Source organism: Alligator mississippiensis, chromosome 7 (genome assembly GCF_030867095.1).
Source record: "Alligator mississippiensis isolate rAllMis1 chromosome 7, rAllMis1, whole genome shotgun sequence".
Lineage (NCBI taxonomy): Eukaryota > Metazoa > Chordata > Crocodylia > Alligatoridae > Alligator > Alligator mississippiensis.
This window is the reverse complement of record NC_081830.1, coordinates 12,807,652-12,829,786: the sequence shown is the minus strand read 5'-3', so window position 1 is coordinate 12,829,786 and position 22,135 is coordinate 12,807,652. Positions and strand designations below refer to the sequence as shown.

The following is a 22,135-nucleotide window of genomic DNA, read 5'->3' as shown; positions in this document are numbered from 1 at the left end:
TCCCTCACTACATCTCAAATCCATGGAGAGGTTGTATTCATAAATGTATTCCTCAAGGCTTCTGGAATATTGTGCTCAAAAAGTTTCTCTTTGGTTTCTACTGCCCCTCCCTCCTTGCGTTTCTCTCCAGATACCTACCTCCTCCTTGCCCGGATCTACTATACCCCCAACAACCCTGTATATTCGTTTAGGTCTGTTATATCTCATCTCCATACACTGTTGTTAACAAGGATGTTATCTCTGGAGGCACAAATCCACATTTGGAGAACTGACCCTAAGCATCACAGAAGCTTAATAGGATCTTCTGGGCTGAACACTGAGTCCCATTGCGTAGGCTGGTTTTCTTTAATCTTTACATAATCTATACAGGAGCCCCTGGGAACCCCGTAAGATTGGGCCCCTAATGTAGTCTATGGCCTGTTGTGACCTATTTATAAAACTTTTCTGAAAAGGTTACACAAATGTATTGTCTTAAACAGTACATAATTAGAAGGTATAATCCCTATTCCATGATAATATCTTTTGACCTTTAACATGTCTTGAATTAAAATGATCTTTATATAGGTTTTTGGGTTTATTTTTTTAAAAACATCTTAAAAAGTACAATTAAATAAAAGAAACCTGATTTAAATAAAAAAAATCAGTGTTAGGATAGGCTGAGATGTATTTTCCAGTACTAATATTTTTCACATTCACATCAGTATTGTCCTGCATCCTTCCAGTGCTACTTTATGATAGTAGCAGAGTGAACAAGATGCAGAAATTTCCATTATAGAGTTCAGGGGTGTAGGTTGTAGCCGTGTCGGTGTAAGGACATAGGCAGACACACCAGCCCAGCCGCTGGCTTTTTTAATTTTCATTCCATCCAGGAAGAGCGCACACCAACTGCTGACACTTCCTTAGCCTGACGAAGGGTTTTTGAACCCGAAAGCTTGCTTAAAAATTGTTCTCCAACTATTTAAGTTGGTCTAATTGTTGTCATATGCATATGCATCTATGTGAAGAATCAATTGACAAAGAAACTCTGTTGAAAAAGTGCGCGGTGTATTTAGATGCCAGTTCACGCAAAACCATCCCTCTTCTGGATAGCGCCCAAGATAAATGCTCCCATAATTTTCCAGAATCGGGGCCTTGTGATTAAAATGGCATGTCTCACGGTGCCCCTGATCTTTAATGGCTCCAGGTTCTGCAGTCCATGGGCAGGTCTTGGGAAAACTGTCTCTGGCACTTACAGAATTTCGAGCCATGGGTTCCCTACTTGGTTCCACTGGTTTTAACACTGCGAAGTTACTAGGAGAATGAGGGGTTTCGTTTTGGTTTCTGAGGCGTAAGCAGGATCTGTTCACTTAGAAATTGGACTAGGTGGTGAGAAGAGGAGGATGCAATGGTGTTTGTCTGCAGGTGGCTGGCAGCGTACACTGTAAGAAATGGAAATCCAGCACAACCTTCTTTTGCATGATACTTTGTCATGAAAATAAACTCAATATTCATAGATTCATAGATTCATAGATGTTAGGGTCGGAAGGGACCTCAATAGATCATCAAGTCCGACCCCCTGCATAAGCAGGAAAGAGTGCTGGGTCTAAATTACCCCAGCTAGATACTCGTCTAACCTCCTCTTGAAGACCCCCAGGGTAGGGGAGAGCACCACCTCCCTTGGGAGCCCGTTCCAGACCTTGGCCACTCGAACTGTGCAGAAGTTCTTCCTAATGTCCAGTCTGAATCTGCTCTCTGCTAGCTTGTGGCCATTGTTTCTTGTAACCCCCGGGGGTGCCTTGGTGAATAAATCCTCACCAATTCCCTTCTGTGCCCCCGTGATGAACTTATAGGCAGCCACAAGGTCGCCTCTCAACCTTCTCTTGCGGAGGCTGAAAAGGTCCAGTTTCTCTAGTCTCTCCTCGTAGGGCTTGGTCTGCAGGCCCTTGACCATACGAGTTGCCCTTCGCTGTACCCTCTCCAGGTTATCCGCATCCTTCTTGAAGTGTGGCGCCCAGAATTGCACGCAGTACTCCAACTGCGGTCTGACCAGCGCCCGATAGAGGGGAAGTATCACCTCCCTGGACCTATACGTCATGCATCTGCTGATGCACGATAAAGTGCCATTGGCTTTTCTGATGGCTTCGTCACACTGCCGGCTCATGTTCATCTTGGAGTCCACTAGGACTCCAAGATCCCTTTCCACCTCCGTGCCACCCAGCAGGTCATTCCCTAGGCTGTAGGTGTGCTGGACATTTTTCCTCCCTAGGTGCAGCACTTTGCATTTCTCCTTGTTGAACTGCATCCTGTTGTTTTCTGCCCACTTGTCCAGCCTATCCAGGTCTGCCTGCAGCTGTTCCCTGCCCTCCGGCGTGTCCACTTCTCCCCATAGCTTTGTGTCATCTGCAAACTTGGACAGAGTACATTTGACTCCCACGTCCAAGTCGCTGATGAAGACATTAAAGAGTATCGGTCCAAGGACCGAACCCTGCGGGACCCCACTGCCCACACCCTTCCAGGTCGAGACCGACCCATCTACCACGACTCTTTGGGTGCGACCCTCTAGCCAATTCGCCACCCACCGGACTGTGCAGTCATCCACATCACAGCCTCTTAATTTGTTCACCAGTATGGGGTGGGATACCGTATCGAAGGCCTTCCTGAAGTCCAGGTATACGACATCCACCCCTCCTCCTGTGTCCAGGCGTTTCGTAACCTGGTCATAGAAAGAGACTAGGTTGGTCAGGCACGATCTGCCCGCCACAAACCCATGCTGGTTTCCCCTCAGCATAATTTGTCCTGCCGGGCTCTCACAAATGTGAGCCTTGATAATTTTTTCAAATACTTTACCAAGGATGGAGGTGAGACTGACCGGCCTATAGTTGCCCGGGTCCTCCTTCCTCCCCTTTTTGAAAATGGGGACCACGTTAGCCCTTTTCCAGTCCTCCGGGACTTGGCCTGTGCGCCACGAGCATTCGAATATTCCCGCCAGTGGCTCTGCAATGACGTCGGCCAGTGCCTTCAGCACCCTGGGATGGAGCCCATCCGGGCCTGCCGACTTAAAGGCATCCAGTTCTTCCAAGTGACTCTGCACCAAGTGACTCTGCATCTTCAGGCACCGCCGCCGCCCACGGGCTGTGATCGCCCGGGGGCGGCGGTGCCCGAAGATGGAGGAGCGCTGCAACAAGCTGCTGCTGGCGCTGGTGATGCTCTTCCTCTTCGCCGTGATCGTGCTGCAGTACGTGTGCCCGGGCAGCGAGTGCCAGCTGCTCCGCCTGCGCCCCTTCCGCGCCGCCGCCGCCGCGCCCGCGGACCCGTACGGCGCCGAGGACGAGAGCCCCGCGCGCTTCGCCGCCAAGTTCAACTTCTCGGAGGCCGAGCTGCTGCGGCGCGTGGACTTCAACATCAAGGGCGACGACCTCATCGTGTTCCTGGACATCCAGAAGACGGGCGGCACCACCTTCGGCCGGCACCTGGTGCACAACATCCAGCTGGACAGCCCTGCGAGTGCCGCGCCGGGCAGAAGAAGTGCACCTGCCTGCGGCCCGGCAAGCGGGAGACCTGGCTCTTCTCGCGCTTCTCCACCGGCTGGAGCTGCGGGCTGCACGCCGACTGGACCGAGCTCACCAACTGCGTGCCCGCCGTGGTGGACAGCAAGAAGGAGCTCCGCCTGCGCCCCAGCCGGAACTTTTACTACATCACCATCCTGCGGGACCCCGTGTCCCGATACCTGAGCGAATGGAGACACGTCCAGAGAGGAGCCACGTGGAAGGCGTCCCTGTACGTATGTGATGGAAGATCCCCGACGACCGAAGAGTTGCCCAGTTGCTACACCGGGGACGACTGGTCCGGTTGTTCCCTGAAGGAATTTATGGATTGCCCGTACAATCTAGCCAACAATCGGCAGGTCCGCATGCTGTCTGACCTCAGCCTGGTTGGGTGTTACAACTTGTCCGTCATGCCGGAGGAGCAGAGAAACAAGGTCCTGCTAGACAGTGCGAAGGAGAACCTGAAACGAATGGCTTTCTTCGGCCTCACGGAGTTTCAGAGGAAGACTCAGTATCTGTTTGAGAAAACTTTTAACATGAATTTCATCTCGCCATTCACACAGTACAATAGCACAAGGGCCTTCAGCGTGGAGATAGACGAGCAGACTCAGAAACGCATCGAGGCCCTCAATTTTTTAGACATGGAGTTGTACGATTATGCAAAAGACCTTTTCTTGCAGCGGTATCAGTACATGAGACAGAAAGAGCACCAGGAAGCCAGGCGGAAGCGCCAGGAGCAACGCAAGATCCTCAAGGCGAAGCAAGCGCACAACAAGGAACAGAGCGATAATACTTCCACTACTGATTACATAGGAAACGTAGAGCATTGGCGGTAATGGGGCCAAAACCTTTTTAGCAGACTAGGGGGAGACACCCCGCAGCAATCCTAGGAGACAAAGTAGTCCAAACAAATTATGCTTTTTAACTATTTGAAGCAAAAGAGGTTAAAATGTTGCCTTTGCAGTTGCCTTTGCATTCAATGTTGTACTGTATGTGGAAAACTTAATCTTAATGTGTCATTCAATTGTCCTTTTTAGGTTTGTCGGATTATTTATGAAGTACAAAAGCCAAGCAGGCTCGCCGGAAACGGTTGCTTGGACGCTTATACGGAAAACAAAAACACCCTTAAATTAGTGACAACAGGATATTGGGAAATGTGGATGATGCACTGTTCACGTCTGTCTTGGAAGCAAGCTGACTTCCTACTATAAAGAGCATTTAACGCATACTTAGAATAAACTAGATGCGCCAAATCTTCGCTCTTCTGGGTTTTGTTTTTTGTTCGGTTGGTTGGGGGGTTTTGTTTGGTTCGGTTGGTTTTTACTTTCGTGTCTTTTCGAAGGCCGCCAACTGCTTTGTGATTGATACTTGCCGACGTACGAGCCGACGAAGGGGACAGTCAAGGTCTAGAAGCTAGTTTTGTGTATCATATTGGCTTTTAAAAAAGATAGAAGGAATTTGTCTAGCTATATAAATATTTAACATTTTAAACTTTTTCTACCTACTGCTGTTTAAGAGTTTTAAGCTTCGTTTATCTCCTGTTTAAAAAGCCACACTTTTCTCGGTTGAATGCCAGTTGCTACAGACACTATTTCCAGATTTTTTCAGGGCAATATATTCAGTAGAGTTTTCTTCTCTCTACAGGCATCTTTGCTTACCTGAACTACCATGTTCCCCGGACAAGACGGGAGATCCTGGAAACTCTTATCAAAGGGCTTCAGCGCCTGGAGTACCGAGGTTATGACTCCGCAGGTGGGTCACTGCAAGGAACCAAGATCTCATAGATTTCATAGGCATTAGGGGCTGGAAGTGACCTCGTGAGATCATTGAGTCCAGTCCCCTGCCACAGGCAGGAAGTCATCTGGGATCATGCGACCCCAGCAAGAAAAACATCCGCATGGTTTTTTTGAAAGAGTCCAAAGTAGGTGCTTGCACCACCTCGGGTGGGGGGGAGTCCCAGACCCTGGACACTCGCACCATAAAGAACTTTTTTCTTATGTCTAGTCTAAATCGGCCTTCCTGGAGTTTATGGCCATTAGACCTTGTTATCCCTTGGGGAGCTCTGGTGAACAGGTGTTCTCCCGGGGCCTGATGTACCCCTCTTATGTAATTGTAGGCAGCCACCAAATCCCCCCTGAGCTTTCTCTTCTCCAGACTGAGAAGTCCCAAGTCCCTCAGCCTCTCCTTGAACAGCCTGCCCTTCAGGCCTTGGATTACACAAATGGCTCTCCTCTGGACTGTCTCAAGCTTTTCCAAGTCCCTCCTGAAGACGTTATTTTGTTTCTTGTCATTTTGTATCGGTTTTACTGACAGATGCGTTGAACACAGAGGTCACAAATAAACCTGCTTTACACTTCCCTCTTTTTGGGGAAAGTAAAAACCCAAGCGGCCAGTTTTAAATTTCAGTGGAGCCACAATGTGTCAGGGGCCTCTGAGTAGTAATTACAGATGTATAAGACAGTATCCTTGGTTCCTTTCATCTGATAATTTCCTTCAAAATAAGAAGATAATCTGAAGGGGCTCTGCATCTTTATTTTCGAAGGTGTGGGGGGTGAAAATAGCACCATAGACCATCTGTCCCTCACTTTGCTTGAATCTAAAACACAGACAGGACAAAATACATTTTGGTGATTTACGGTTTATTTTGCGGTGGCTGTTAGGTGTGGGAATTGATGGAGGAAATGACAAAGACTGGGAGGCCAATGCCTGCAAAATCCAACTCATCAAGCAAAAAGGGAAAGTGAAGGCACTGGATGAAGAAGTACACAGTATGTATTACTCCTCTTTTGTAGCTTCTTCCGTCTCCAGAGAAATCCCAACTACTTTTGCATGTCAAATAGCCAAACTGCAATCATTTATATATACATAATTACTACATTCTGTGCATTTCAGTATAATGTATGTATCCTTAGGGCAGTGTTTCCCAACCCAAGGCACACTTACAATAATAACGTTTTTCCACGGCACACCTGTGAAGGCATTCCCCATCCTCAGACCTATTGTAGCTCATTGCCATGGCAAAACTCTGTGGTGCAGCTGTTCATTTCTGATGGCACAGTGGTTGGGAAACACAGTGCCTTAGGGGACACAAGCTCTTCTTATCTGTTAACCTGGGGGAGATGTATCCTAGTGAAATGGTAAGAAGCAGATTGCAGGTGGTCTTTTATGATTTGGTCTGTTTTTTTCCAGCAGTCGCTTGATTTGGCCTTGCTCTGCTATGTAACTATACTCAGAATAACCAGGTACTATCTTTACATAGAAGACAAAGGTCTTTAACAGTGGAATATGTAACTGCAAATGTTGATTAGGAATTTTTCTAGCACGAGGGAGTTGAAAACTTGAAATGGATGGTCCTGGTAAATGCCCATGCAGTCTGAAATGGCCAGACCTATTTATATTGAATTCTTCACGGTGTTGTGGCTCTTTTTTAAAGTGGGAATTTATAGAACATTTAAGTTCCACATTCAAGTGATAAAGCACATGCAAGAAATAGTCCCAGTGATATTACAGATCAAGCGCAAAGCACAGGTAAAAATGGTTGCTGAAGTGAGGCATAAAAGAGAGAGGCGAATTTGTGTTAAGTTCTCAGTGACACAAACTGAAGAATAACATTTAGAAAAATTTCAGGGAATTAACTGTATCCTCCAAGCAGAAAAAAATAACATTTTCACTAGGATAGAGGACTATCAGAAATTTGGAACTGAACTTAAGGAAGAAACTGCCAAGACATTTAACAATTGTTTTTTGACTTCCTGACCAACTCGTGCATTTTACAGCCTGAACCCCTATTCAGCCATTGAATAGATGCAGTAGACAGGCAAAGGACCTGGTGAAGGGAAAATAAAAGTGTACTTGTAAGTGAGACTCTGTGTCAAATTGATGAGAAGGCATATAAAGTGAGGGCCTCTGCTGCTATTTCTAACTCATTGTGACCTAGATTCAGACTTTAAATTAGTTAAATCTGTGCAGGAAATGAAACTATAAATAGTCATGGCATGAGTTCGGAATGAGCCTGAAGGTATCTTTTTAACTCAGGGCTGTCTGATTTTAGTTAAAATCATGATTTTTCAAGTGCTGGTAACTTGTGATTACGTTATATAGCCTCCCGCAGCTGTATATTTAAAACAAAAGATAAGCATATTCAATTGCTTTATTATGTAAGTTTACCATTATGAATATAAACTTGATTTTATTTATCCCAAAAGGACAAGGGGCTCTATCCCTAAGTCAGATAAAACAAGAGGACTGAATAAATGTAAAAGTGCAATATGGAGTAGGGATGTGAAAGGTTAAACGATTAATTGTTTAACCGATAAGCCCAATGATAACCAGTTAGCTTGCCAGTTATTGTTAGCGAGAGGAAAGGCTGGGGCAGGCAGGGCAAGGCATGGCAGGCAGGAGGGATGGAGGAGAGGAGAAGCGAGGGGTCTAATATCCATTGCCTATGAGGTTAAAGAAACCTCTTCAGTTAAGCCAGGGGTGGGCAAAATGCAGCCCAGGGGCTGGATACGGCTCACCAGGCCATTCTATCCGGCCTGCATGGCTCCTAAAAAAATTTAGAAAATTAATATTAATCTGCGCTGGGCTGCCTGTCATGCGGCCCTCGATGGCTTGCCAAAACTCAGTAAGGGGCCCTCTGCCCAAAATAATTGCCCGCCCCTGAGTTAAGTAGTTAGCTGCTCATTCACAGGTACTCCCTCCTTCCCAGCACAGAGCTTCACCTGAGCTGTGTTGTCTGGCAGGGCTTGCCACCTTTTCCCCACACTCAAAGGGCCCAGGGAGAAGCTCCCAGCATTGCCTGTGTCTGGGTTGCTATGTTATTGGTTAACCATTTAACCAATATAATTAGAGGAGGTTAAACGGATACTTTTTAAAACAATATTTACATTCCTAATATGTGGCAAGGCTTAAATAATTAAAAAGCGGTGTGTTAATTGCCTACTAAAGAAAATCCAGGAAGAGCACACACCAACTGCTGAAACTTCCTTAGCCTGACGAAGGGTTTTTGAACCCGAAAGCTTGCTTAATAACTATTCTCCAACCATTTGAGTTGGTCTAATAAAAGATATCCAATTCACCCAAGGAACCTTGTCTGCTGAAAATCTTACTGTGCTTTCTAAAAATCTGTTGCGGGAGAAAGAGAAGACAATCTAACGGAAGGCTGGATTTCTATCCAGAGACAATTAATTCTATACATTATAGGCTCACTAGATACTGCTGGTCATTCTGACCACTTTTGATACTTCGTAGCTCTGAAATAAACTAGGTCAGTTTGAGAGAATTTTTCAAGAGCGTGAGCGATTACGGGCTAGCCATTCATACGTGGAAAATATAAATGGATGTTATGCCAGAGGTCATTTTTTTCCATTTAAGAATAGAAATGCTGGAACCGTTTCACAAGTAAGAGTTTCAAAATGACCCCTCAGATGGTTTCAAGTGATATTTTCCTAGGTACGTATGCAACAATGGAAATAATATGGTCAGTTGGAATGGGGTCTGAGGGATAGAGAGGGGTTTTTCATGGAGACCTGCAGTTAAAGTTCTCTGTAGCATTTCTGGGGCACCCTGGATAACTTTCAAGGGTGCTCCAGGGTACCACACAGTGTTCCCACAAACCCGATTCATAAGATAAACCCAGAGTTTTGTAATAGGACTCCCTAGTGTTCAAAACATCCTGACCTGTTGTCATCTTTATCAGCTCTATTACCTTTCTGTAGTATAAAGAAAGCGTGACAACTAAGAGCTGATACTTACCAGTAGGTGGTGAGTCTGTCGATGGGTACCTCGAATTTATTGTGGGGTGCCTTGGGTCAAAAAAGATTGAGAACCACTCCTCTATAGGCCTGTCACAGGATCTTTCAGTGAATGGAAAGTATACCGAGTCATTCTGCTCATTGCTGTGTAGTTCAGAAATTTTTTGTTTCAGTTTATTGGTTTCCACTCTTTTCTTGCAAAAGAATTCTTGAATAAGATCTGTCCATCTAGGTGAAAAATCAGTAGTTTGATTATATATTTGATCTGTTTCATCTTCTGAGATTTGCCCATAAACTTGTTTTTGGCATAATTCAGATCAATAAACACTGTTGTATGTAGTATTTGCTTACAGTCAGTATCTGGAAGCATTATGGATTTCCAGTTTATGAAGTATGAGACAGATTCTGGAACTATGCAGTAAAGTAAAGCCACGTGTGGGTAAGGCTTTGCAGAATGAGGCTGAGAATCATACGTGGGAAGATCTTCAAGCTTTTTTTAAATCAAGATTTTTATTGCTTGGCTTAAAGTCACTGCCAGTAACTCTACGTGCCTGATGTAGGTATGCTAGTAATTTGCTGATTATATTTTCATTTCAATATTTCAGTCTCCGCGTAACCTGTAGCATTGCCCGTTTTATGCTCTGCAAGCCCGATCCAACTCCCATGTTGATTTCAGTGACAGTTGGCGCAGGCCATGATATAACCCTCTTGTTCTTTGTCTGCAGAGCAACAGGACATGGATCTGGATATTGAATTTGATGTACATCTTGGAATTGCACATACCCGATGGGCCACCCATGGTGAGCCTAACCCCACTAATAGTCACCCACAGCGCTCGGATAAGAACAACGGTAAGATCTTGTTCTGCACAAGGAAGCGTTTTGTTTTTGTGAGGAGGAGGAGTAATGGCTGTTGACTTCTGAGTGACGAATACTGTTTTTCATAGATTCATAGATGTTAGGGTCGGAAGGGACCTCAATAGATCATCGAGTCCGACCCCCTGCATAGGCAGGAAAGAGTGCTGGGTCTAGATGACCCCAGCTAGATACTCGTCTAACCTCCTCTTGAAGACCCCCAGGGTAGGGGAGAGCACCACCTCCCTTGGGAGCCCGTTCCAGACCTTGGCCACTCGAACTGTGAAGAAGTTCTTCCTAATGTCCAGTCTAAATCTGCTCTCTGCTAGCTTGTGGCCATTGTTTCTTGTAACCCCCGAGGGCGCCTTGGTGAATAAATCCTCACCTATTCCCTTCTGTGCCCCCGTTCAGATGAAACAAGTGTATAAAAAGTGTATGTGTACTTTATACACAAGTCCTGGGGGTTCATATTAAAATTCCTGTGGTATAATAATACCAATTGCTTCTTGAACAGCAGAATGACATTTGTTTGGAAGCAGGTGTATACATAGTTATTTTATTGCAAGCCTCCTTCTGTAGTCAGTGGGAGTTTGGCCACTGACTTCAGTGCAAGCAGCAATAGGATATGTTATTAATTAATTGCAGTAACAGGCAGACTTACTTAATGAGTGAATGCTGCTGCTACGTAGGGGCTTTTGCCCACTCATGGGAAGGGGATATGGAATAAGAATGCCTACACTTAAATGGAATATACGGGAATGTTCCCAACCACTCTTTCACACGAGACATTAGAATGAAAACATGTTTAATGTATTCTCTTTTGGCAAGAGTGGAGTTTTTGTTTTGCTGGGTAGAAGGCAGCTTACCTTTATTTAATCTGTGTGCCACTTCATCAGTAGGACTACAGCAGGCAGCTAGATCTCTTGCATATAATAAATGGACTGTTATGGCTCCACCCAAGGGAGCCTTGAGTACTTGATGGATGCTAATTTACCTTTGTGCCACCCATATAATTATTAGCGTTCCCCTTTACAGACAAAGCGAAATGAGGCCCGAAGAGATGAAAAGATGCTCCCTGGTGTCTCTGGTAGAGCCAGAAATTAGGGACGTGCAAAATGGGCCCTATTCAATTTGGATTCTGTTCGAATCAGGGACTGATTTGATTTGGATTACTGTCTCTGATTCGATTCAGCTGAATCTTAATCTGAAGATTCGATGCCGATTTGGAGAATCAGCGATTCAGCCATAGACACAGCTTTAAATGTTTTTTTTTACATACCTCAGGGTACCAGGTGCAGCTCATGACTGCTGTGATGCTGGGGCGCATGGAGCGTCCCACAGAAGCATGGGGGGCTCAAAGTACTTCTGGTCCACTTCTGGGTCTGTTTGGGGGGGGGGGCCCCCATGCCCTCCTTGTTCTGCGATCAGCTACAAGGGGACCCTGGGTCCCTCCCCAGACCCGGGAGGCACCAGTCACTGAGCCGAGGGAGGGGATATGGGGGGGGGGGGCCTGTGCACTCCCCAGTGGACTCAGAAATGGACCAGGAGTGCTTTGAGCCCCCCACCCTTCTGTGGCATGTTCCATCGCAGCATTCCCCAGCCGCCTGCTATTTTGAGGTAGATAGAAAAAACAGTTAAAGCCGTGTCTGTCCGAATCGCTGAATCTTTCCAAATCTCTCTGAATCGATTCAGAGAGTTCCCATTCAATTGGAACTCCTGATTAAAGGGTCTCCTGATTTTAATTTGGGTTTGGAGATTCAGCCGCCGAATCGAATTGGGGACCGAAGCTTTGCACAGCCGTACCAGAAGTAGAACCCGAGTCTTTTGTTTCCCATTCTGCGGGTTAAGCACAAGTCCATTCTCCGTTGTGATTAACTTCATTCAAGGCAATATTTGGATGTACAGGACACATACTCAACCAGTTTGTGAAGGTTTCAAGTGGAATGGTTATAACCATCTAATTACATATTGTTAAATGAAGACCTGGAATAAAATAATAATCCCTGTAAATGAGGATGTTCTTTGCATTGTTTAGATTGCTGCTAGACATGATGTTGTTATGAATATGGATTAAATATATTTGCTCAATGTACTTTTTTGGGGGAAACTTTTTTCCTTCAAACAATTAGAATCAAACTGTTTGGAAAAGAAAAAAAATAGGACAGTTGACTTGAAAAATGGTGACTACTAAACGTAGCAACGTCCTCCAGGGGGAAATGTCATCAACACGCACAATCATCTGAGAAAATGCTACACGTGTAGGATGGCCCAGATTCTGTTCTTTTACATCAGGAAACCCTCCCTTTTGTATTGGACACAAAATGATATTGGACACAACACTGCCACCAAACAAGTTCCTTATCACAGATCTGCCCACCTGGCTTCAACCTGCCGTGCCCTCAGTGAGTCTTGCTGAATAGGTTCTGGACAGGCCAAGATTTATGTGCAGCCAGCCACCACCATTGGGGTCTTCATGACAATCCAGACTAGTGTGGCAAAACACATACCATGTCACACTGTGGATGACTGCCCACTAAGTTCAGTAGTGGACTACAGGATGTGCACGTGGCCACTGAGGATGCTATTGTGTGGCTCGGCGATTACGCACACGCTGACTGACGAAATGATACTAGAAGGACATTGCTGAGGGAATTGGTGCTTGCATTTCATTAAATGCGAAGTACGTTAAATACAAAGCTTTAAAAAGCAAATAGTTGGCTTTTAAATAAATACACATATGGGGGAGCTTTATTTGTAATTTTTTGCTTGTAAAGGGTTATTCGATGGAATGGCAACAGCTCCAGTGAACAGGGCACAGGACGGGATAAAGACTGTTAGGTTTTATTCTGGGCCCTGAGCAAGCCACTCTGTATATGTATTCATTTCAGGTGTGGTGTTTGATTCAACTGTTTGACCCAGAGCAGGGGTCATAATATGGGATAAAACTCAAGTATCTTGCATGGTAATGGAAAGTATTGCCTTCAGTCCACTGAATCAGTGTTCTGTGCACAGCAGCTGCAGCATGGTATAGGAGCCCTTCTGTTACGGTGGTTGTATGATTCTGTGGAAGTAGGCTTGCTGAAGTAACTTTGACATGCTGCATTTTTAACACTCCAGCGTGCCTTGCGACTGACCATTGGTCTTATCTCTGTTTTCTAGAGTTCATCGTTATCCACAATGGCATCATAACCAACTACAAAGACCTGAGAAAATTTTTGGTAAGTAAAACTAACCCTGTGTGTTAGTTCTGAGATAAAGGGGCAATGGCACTTGTACTGGTGAGCTTGTTGGACTTCCAGGTCCTTGAATGAGGTGGTGAAAGTCTTGCTTCTGTAGGATGAGAGCCATTGAAGCTAATGGTGCATATTAACAGGTTTATGCAGCTCAAGACCTAATTGCTGCTGGGACCAGGCCTGCCAGTGGCAATTTCCTACTTGTTTAATTCTTGAACACCCATCTCTTTGTTTTCTTTGATGGTGCCTCTAATGTTTGAGGGAGTTGCACAAAACTACTTCCTTTTCCTCCTCCAAATACCTCCCTGGAAATCTTCTTTTCTGTGAAGCCTCCTGGGACCACTGTATTTGTTTTCTTGTATTTCCCTGTCAGTCCTTTTGTGTCTGTCTGTCTCCTATTATCCAGTTAGATTGTAATATCTTTGGGATGAAGAATATTTCTTTTGCGTGCAGCACATAGCACAATAGGGTTCTGGTATGTAGCTAAGGCGGTTTCTTGGCAATACAGTTATCCCAATCATTAACATGGTGCTTGTTTTGTTTCACTTCCAGGAAAGCAAAGGGTATGATTTTGAATCTGAGACTGACACAGAAAGCATTGCCAAGCTTGTAAAGTACATGTATGACAACCGTGAAAGCGATGACATCAGCTTCACAACACTGGTGGAGAGAGTGATCCAGCAACTGGTAATATACTGAGTATTAAAAAAAAATAAACTTGAAAATTTAAGAAGCGTGTTAAAACATTTCAAAATAAGAACAGCAAGCCTAACGGTACTGAATCGGACAGCGGCCAGTCTGCTTTGTGCCTTCTGCTTTATGGACTTTTGTCTTTGTTCTGCACTCTTCAACGAGTAGTGCAAGAAATCTCACGATGGAAAATTTATGGCCAGCCTGTTCTGTTTTCAAGAGACATTTCTTTCTAATTTCAAACAATTGGTGTTTACCTCTTGGCCTGAAGCACAAGCATTTATATTCCTTATATTTCCATCCTGTCTAATGTAGCTTGTGGATATGATTCATGTAAACACTTAATGTTGCCCAACTCTTGGCCACGGTAATACTTAGCAGCAGCTGGTTCGATAGGTCAGGCGTGGGTTGTAGGAAGAGCAGAAGTATACAGCAGCTATGTATACTCTTTATTATGCAGGTTTCCTCAGTGAGTCACAGTCCAAGACCTTGGTTAAGGCGGGTGCAAGTAGGACATAAATACAATTCAACTTTTGCTTAAGCCATTTCCTAAGTCTGGGTCTGAAGCTGGCTGGGTATGCAACTCTAGTAGTGGGGCAGATGTTTGCCCTGTGTGGGAATATCCTTGAAAAGCCTTGTTTAGGGACTAGCTTCTTGGCCTTAATTTCTGAGTCTTTGACTTACGATTATGCATCTTATGGGCATAGAAACAGGGCCTCTTGTTTGCTTCCTCCTGCTCCAAACTTTTTCTGGAGGCAAATAATTTGAATAATCCTGGAAGTAGAAGACAATGTAATATAGACCCTTCCCTGCAGCTCTTGGTGGGGATGCTGTGTGTTCCCTTGAATGACAGCTGGACAGAGGCTGGTCAAGCAAAGCAATGACTTGTCAACTGCTTTGCTGAAACTGTGGCTTCAGAGCCCGAGAGCTTCTGTACCAGTCCTCTGCTAAGCGGTGGAGGGCGTTCCCTTGTAAGGATTTTTTGTTTGTGTGTTTTTGAGAATGACTGGTTGAGAAGCAAGCTAACGTGCCAACTCGGGGACTGTGTTTCAGCAACGGGCACCTGAATCAGCAGCGACTCCTGCATTGTGTGTCGGGCAACAATCTGCTGTGCGTGTCAAAAGACTTGTTTGTTAGCACACGTGTATGGGTGCAGCCTGTGTGCCAGCATTTGGGGAATCATGCTACAAGCATTATTCAGAATGGTACAATAGCTCATATTTGTCTCTCTCCTTCCCAGGAAGGTGCTTTTGCCCTGGTGTTCAAAAGTGTCCATTATCCTGGTCAAGCAGTGGGCACCAGGTAAATATTGCTACAATAAACTCTCTCTCTCTCAGTAGTTGGTGTTTCCAATTGAATTACTGTTCCCTCATTTTATATAGGTAAGAGTGTTTATGCTCCGCACCTAGTTGTCAGTCTTCCCCTTTTGGTGAAAATGGAAGATGCTGTATTTGTACCGTATAAGAATCCATATTCATTTCTCTCCTCACCTCTTCATGCCAGTCTAACACCTGCCGAAGACCTTTTGAAAAGTCCTTAACGGCCAGATTCATTATCCATGTTTCATTTATGCTGGGTTATACCCAATCTGAAATAGCTCCCATCTATTGATTGTCAAGATGTGCTGCAGTGGCTGTCCCACTGGGCAGCCTACTGAGGTGGGCTTTGGAAAGAAAATGGGTATGTAGGTGGGGAATAGGAGTTGTGTGTTGCAAGCAGTTTAATATCATTAATGACCTGAAGCACTGGAAAGGCTCCTCTCTTAATTCCTAATAATTTTATTAGTTTAATAAAGGTGGGGCATCTTGGTTCTCAGGTTTATTGGAATGAGAATAACCCTCCTAAATGCCAACCTGAGCATCCAAGTACAGGCCACCAGGGTATTGTTTCAATGCTCGCACTGAGTCTGGCCCAATTGTAGCATTCAGTTTTCACATTGTGCCTTGATAATACACGGTCTGCACTTTTTCCCAGGTTTGGGTATGGACTTCCTCAGCTTGTTTGAGAGAGAATTTGATATTTTGCATGTTATCCTTATGCAGAACTTGTACAACATGGTGGGAGATAACATGCGTATGAATAGAAGACACTCTCCCCCGCCCCCCCGCACGATCAGTTTAATTACAGAGGCGTTTTATTTGGTTTTGTTTTAAACACCTTTGCATTAATTTTGTCATAAATGTAAGGGTTGCCATGCCTCCTGGTCTTGCTCCTTTTATGCCAGTGTGAAAATGTATGTCTGGACTGTTCCTAAAAGAGAATAGTAATGACCTTTTGTACTCGCTTGTTCTGTACTGGTAGCCAGAAGAGTGGCAGGTGTTGGCTAATGGCTTACTTAGAGAGAGACTAATTCAGTTTGCTTTCTCTTAGTTTGGGTGTTAGACCAAAGAAATAAATCCGTGTAGATTTAAGGTGTTTGCGCTGCAAGTGACAGTGCATCCAGCTTCATCCTGATGGTTTGTTCACAGACGAGGAAGCCCCCTGCTGATTGGAGTGCGAAGTGAACACAAGCTCTCCACCGACCACATTCCCATACTGTACAGAACAGGTAAATACAGCTGCCGGGTCCTCTTACCACCCGGGAACAAGGGCATGTTTCAGATCTCATTTACCTTGGCCAAAATCCAGAGTGAGCTCATTGACATAAGGGAAGCAACTCCAGGTTTATGTTAACTTATCAGAGAGGAAGAACCGTTGAACTACAAGCTATGCATTCAAAAGGAGGAAATGCAGCAAGGGAGAGATTTTTCGCTTAACCACATGCTGTGTTGTATCCCTCAGTTGACTTTACTGTGCCCTGTTGGGAAGATGAGAAATTGTGTTAGCAGAAATCTCTTTTGATTGTGATCAAAGGTTTGATGATGTGCATTTGCAGGTAATCTATTCATAATAATTTTATATTATACAGCGTTATCAGCATGCCCACGGATTGACAGTCACACACTTTTTTAAATGTGAGAACTGGGGTTTACGCCCAAATAACTAGATCCTTTGTCTTATCCTCGTGCTGGCAGAGTCTGACCCGGCACTTGCTAAAGTCAGTGAAACAACTTCCAGAGACTTAGTGAGGGTATTGGATCAGTCCCGTGGGTATCGCAGTGACAGGAATGTGAGAGCACAGCAACAGACCTTATTTCCAATTCTGTCACGACTGACAGCATTTTTCCCTTAAGATTGTGCGTCAGATCAATATACAGACTGAATTGATAATGGATCTTCTGTCTCTGATTCCTTGCTTTACATTAGCTAACTGACTGGTTCTCTTTTGTTGCACACTGTTACACTGTAATATTGACTATTTTCACCAGTTGTCTGAAGTTATTTTTCTTTCCAATTACACTTTCAGCTGTGCAATCTATGGATCATTCTTTTGATGGAATATCCATAAAAAAGGAGGAAGGTGCCTATCAGAGACATACCTTTAACACACAACCTCTTGCTCCCTAAAGGAGGAATTGTAAATACGGGAAATCAGCATTGATTCTTTAATACGTGGTTATTGCTTTCCGTGTAGCACCATAAAACAAACAGGAGGATCAGTATTTCTTCATAGAAAATGCAACAAATAATAAAGCCTCCCGTTTTCTCCCAGTTCTGAGTATGCAATGATGCTGAATGCACATACAACACTTAGAGCACCTTAATTGGATCATCTAGAACCAGATTCTGCTATGGGTCCTACGCACATAAAGAGGCCATTTCCACTAAGAACAGTCATTTCCAGCTGCTAACAACACAAGGTTTGTCTTATTATCTAGGACAGTACAGTATACTTCATATCTAGAAATACAATATACTTTCCCCATTAAGGGGAGGAAAGGAAGGTGGCTTTACATTTGGTCATATGCCCTTAGCTTGCAGTAGCTACGTCATACTGGGATGTGCGCAGCCCTGGAGTATGGCGTGACCTCAGTATTGAATAACATGACAATCTTGTGGAACTAGTGGGTTTTGAAGCTGTGGAGGTTAACTGTGGACCAGCTAGTGATCTTGACTCTTAAAGGAGTAGGTGATTTTGTTGCCTCCCATCCTTGTACTTGTACAAATAAGATCATTTTAGTAAAAGCAGTAAAGTCAAAGTGGCTGACTTACTCAGATTTAAAAGTATTTCATGCCTCATAATGTTTGCTGACAGCCTCAGCATGAAGTGCTACTCTTCTGTTAGTTTACAATAAGGTTTCGTGTTATCCCTAAGAAACATATAATGGAACGAGGTTTTAAGCAAAGCCATAACACCAGGTAACATATGCCACTTTGGTTGTCTCTGAAACACCACTCCCAGCAATTCGAGATGTAGCCTCACTCACACAAGCACAGAAAGATCTCATTTTCTGCAGAGCCCAGTACTGTTTAGTACAGCAGTAGCTACTTAAAAATGCTAAACCAGCGTGCTCTGGTATCAGGATACAGTCAGCAACCTTGCCTTAGTGTGTTCTGGAAGTACTTGTGTGTTTGCATTTTTATTTCTTAATTATCCATATCTTCACTCTTTGTGCTGAATAGGAAAAACTGCTGAGTTGATTTTAGATTTTGGTAAATAGGAATCTGTAATCCTTATCATGGATCCTCTGCCATATGCACCTGTCTTTAGTTTTTTGAAAATGTTCTCTAGGACCTTTCGTGCACCACTCGCCACACTACTGAGTGGAATGGATTTTATTTATTTAACACAATGGCATGACTGTGCTCTTAAGCTTGCTTCAAGCGTATGAGTTGAGACACGCTTATACAAGTGCTCTCTTGCACGCAGGCGCACCCTGTAGTTACAGGTGACCATGAAACATTGTGCTGATAGTGTAGCGTTCGTTGATTTGGTTCGTGGAAAGCAAATGCCACTTACTAAAGATTATGCAGTCAGTGTTGTACCTGGGGGGAAAAGAATCTGCATGCTGGAATTTAACATGGGTGTTTTCATTGGGATCACTAACCCTCTGCCTGCTCTGATTGTGTTCTTTGGTAATGTGGTAAATGAAATGAAGAGCTCTGAACTCTTGGTCTAGTAGAGCTTCCTTATTTTTCATCAGTATCAACATGAACGCAATATTTTTTTTTTGTCCTGATTTTTGGGAAAAACTCCAAAGTCACAGATGGCAGCATGCATGCAAAATGCTAGTTGTTGTAATGAATCAGATCAGTGGAATACATATTCTCTTCATAAAAACAATGTCTCCTTTTTTACCACAAGAATACAGCCGGGCCCATAGAACAAGTTCCTGGTGTATCAAAAAAAGAAAGATGAAAACTTTCAAATTCTAATTTTCATAACATTTCCCTTCTTTTTAAAGAGTTTTGCTTAGACAGTCTATCAAATCATTCCTCTGCCAAGGTAGAGTTGTCATATGCATTACATTAATACTTTTGACCAAGTTAAATATTAAACAATGGATATCAGGCATTGGTCTTGGAGATTTATTTTACAGTTTAATAGTCCTTCCTAAGGTTTAAAAAAAAAAGGTTGAAAAACTTTTGAGAACATTTGAATGGAATTTTAGACTTCTTGAAAAACTTAGATTATCCCTGAAGAAATCGTAGAATCGCAACGTTCTGTGAATGCGAAATAATGTGCCTCTCACTGCTTAGTCAAGCTCATGCTTCTTTTGATCCACCTAAATAAGTTCTTCTGAGGTGTTCAGTCTTAACGAAGCTTGCCAGCAGTATAAGTGAGGGCAAAATTATCAGTAGCCTGGCCAGTCCTGAAGGGCGCAGAGCAATTACTCCTGTGGTCTATTGCCTCAGTTTATAAACTGCGATCAGCAAATAGACTGTGAAAGAGATTTTGCTCTTGGCTGCACCTGTTGAGCGTCAACAGGATGATTATACAGGTATAACGAAGGAAAGAATTTGAGCAGGAGAATTTTTATGAGCAGTGGTGTTAACTCAACCTAGTTGCCTAGAAAAATACTGGGCCCCACAAAGTGTGAAAGAGCTCAGAAGGCAGTGAGAGTTGCTTCCCAAAGCAGAACTGTGAAGAGACTCTTTTTAGTTAGTGTCTTCATTGACATTTTCTATAATTTTGCATTTCAGTGGCATGTTTAATGTCAAGCACAGCATTAATTCAGAAAGCTTTAAATGCCATGCAAACAAACTGAGAAAGGACACGGGAACATGAACAAACAATACATGACTTGGAAAAGGAGAACATGAGCCTCTTTTTGCAAAACCTGCTTTCAGTGTTAAATTGACCATAACTGCCTGACATTAAACCAAAATGCAAAGTGTCTAAATAATGCTTCATGCTGATACTGTGACTTGGGAACTTTGGTTAAGGCTGACGTTGCAGTGCGTGTTCTCTATTTTATGGATATGTGATGCAGAATGCTTCATACTTTGCAGGTAAAGACAAGAAGGGAAGCTGCAACCTATCTCGTATTGACAGTACCACCTGTCTTTTCCCTGTGGAAGAGAAAGCTGTGGAATATTACTTTGCCTCTGATGCTAGGTGAGATCCTTTAGCATAGTAAAAGTGATGCTATTTCAGTTTAGCATCCTGGCAGGTAAACTGAGATCCAGGTGTTGCGTTAGGAATAGTTGCTCAGTAGGCCTGTGAAACGGCTTTCAAAAGATTTACAAATAATAATTTTCACGTGCTGGGTGCTGAATTGTGTTCTCATTTTTTGGTGGTGGTGGGAGGGAAGCAGGGGTAAAGATAGGTGGAATCACACTTTCTGCTAAAGACTTTCTTGCATTACTAGAATGGCCTTATTTTCAGTGAAGAATATCTGTTGATGATTCCAGAGTTGAGTAATGTGAAGCTTGTGAGAGTGCTGACCGAAAGTCAACAGACACAGAAATGATCAGGAGGGTCGTGCAGCTCTCCAGGAGTTTCTGTTCATGAGCAGTTCTCAGCATTGTCTGTGGGGTCTCACATTTTTAATCCCAAGGAGTGGGGAAGTGTAGTGATTAAAAAATACCTCTGCAGTATCCCTAATGAAATTTCAGCCTTCTACATGTTAACAAACAGAAGTAGGTTTTAGGTAAATGTGACCAGAGGTGATTTGCAGCTCCTTTCATCTGAGAATTTTGAAGTGCATTGAACATTTAGGTTTACAGTGTCCCTGCATGTTCATCCCATTTTTACAAGAAGAGAGTAAGTGACTTGGCCAGGGTCAGAGTGAGGCATCTAAATGTGGCTTTCACCGTTGAAACTATGGGCAGAATCAGGTTTAAAATGCTGTTGGTTAAAAAACTCCATATTTTCCTAGCGTTGAAATACCCCAAGTTAATTGATTCTGGATATACAATCCCATAGCAATAAATATCCAACTCATCATACCTTTCATCATGCCTCTCTGATTTGATTTCCTCTTAGAGATGGCAAAGGGAAGGGAAATGACTTGCCCAGGATCTCTCGGGAGGCCCCAGAGCCAGGAATTGAACTCCGGTCTCCTAAGTCCCACTCTTTACCTCTTAATACTTAGACCAGACTGCAGCATAATATCCTTTGTCTAAGATATGCACAGAGTGGTCTTAAAGGGAGACCATAAATTAATGATGAGACAAGGGGATGAAATCTTGTTTTGTTGTCAGTGTGGAAATGTTCCTTGCACCGTTTCTATTTTTTCAAGAAATTCCAATGAAATGAGTAACTTTATTGAATACAGGAGTTGCTCGGTTGATTGCAAACTCAGCTGTAACTGTTTTTTCCTCGGTGAAGCAGTCGGTGACCTATGGCACATGGTGTGTTCTTGTTACAGTGCAGTTATTGAACATACCAACAGAGTGATTTTCCTTGAAGATGACGACGTAGCAGCTGTGGTGGACGGTCGTCTTTCTATCCATCGGATCAAACGCACGGCGGGTGATCATCCTGGCCGGGCCGTTCAGACTCTGCAGATGGAACTTCAGCAGATCATGAAGGGTAAAGTCTTTTGATCCTTCCTCCATGCTCAGTAGGAGACTGTTCCCTGTCAGCTGGCACCAGTAGCTTAGTGACGTAATTTGTCGGGTTGAGGGGTCTGTCTCCTGTTCAGCAGCATATCTTGCTTCTCAGACTGTGCCCTAAAAAAACAAAATGTCACATTGGGCATCTCACCTCCATCAGTGGAAACACTTGCTTACCGCACCTTCCCAAATATGCAGTT

General features: G+C 43.9%; 2 protein-coding genes across 3 annotated transcripts in view; both read left to right on the top strand.

The window, feature by feature from the left end:
* The window catches only part of GFPT1 (glutamine--fructose-6-phosphate transaminase 1), a 52,095-nt gene that overhangs the window by 11,755 nt on the left and 18,205 nt on the right, over nucleotides 1–22,135 (top strand). Inside the window, exons 2-11 of one of the 2 annotated variants that reach the window (XM_014609787.3) lie at nucleotides 5,169–5,276; nucleotides 6,185–6,292; nucleotides 10,003–10,128; nucleotides 13,291–13,349; nucleotides 13,917–14,051; nucleotides 15,295–15,356; nucleotides 16,523–16,602; nucleotides 17,401–17,454; nucleotides 20,388–20,493; nucleotides 21,749–21,912. In XM_014609787.3, coding sequence (XP_014465273.1) covers nucleotides 5,169–5,276; nucleotides 6,185–6,292; nucleotides 10,003–10,128; nucleotides 13,291–13,349; nucleotides 13,917–14,051; nucleotides 15,295–15,356; nucleotides 16,523–16,602; nucleotides 17,401–17,454; nucleotides 20,388–20,493; nucleotides 21,749–21,912 — 1,002 coding nt within the window. The remainder of the gene's footprint in view (nucleotides 1–5,168; nucleotides 5,277–6,184; nucleotides 6,293–10,002; nucleotides 10,129–13,290; nucleotides 13,350–13,916; nucleotides 14,052–15,294; nucleotides 15,357–16,522; nucleotides 16,603–17,400; nucleotides 17,455–20,387; nucleotides 20,494–21,748; nucleotides 21,913–22,135) is intronic. The other variant, XM_014609789.3, reaches the window with a different exon arrangement.
* On the top strand, nucleotides 3,098–5,145 carry LOC132251361 (heparan-sulfate 6-O-sulfotransferase 2-like). Its single transcript, XM_059730587.1, is given in 2 exon segments — nucleotides 3,098–3,468; nucleotides 3,471–5,145. Coding segments are annotated over 2 exon segments (1,215 nt in total). The 5' UTR covers nucleotides 3,098–3,143; the 3' UTR covers nucleotides 4,361–5,145.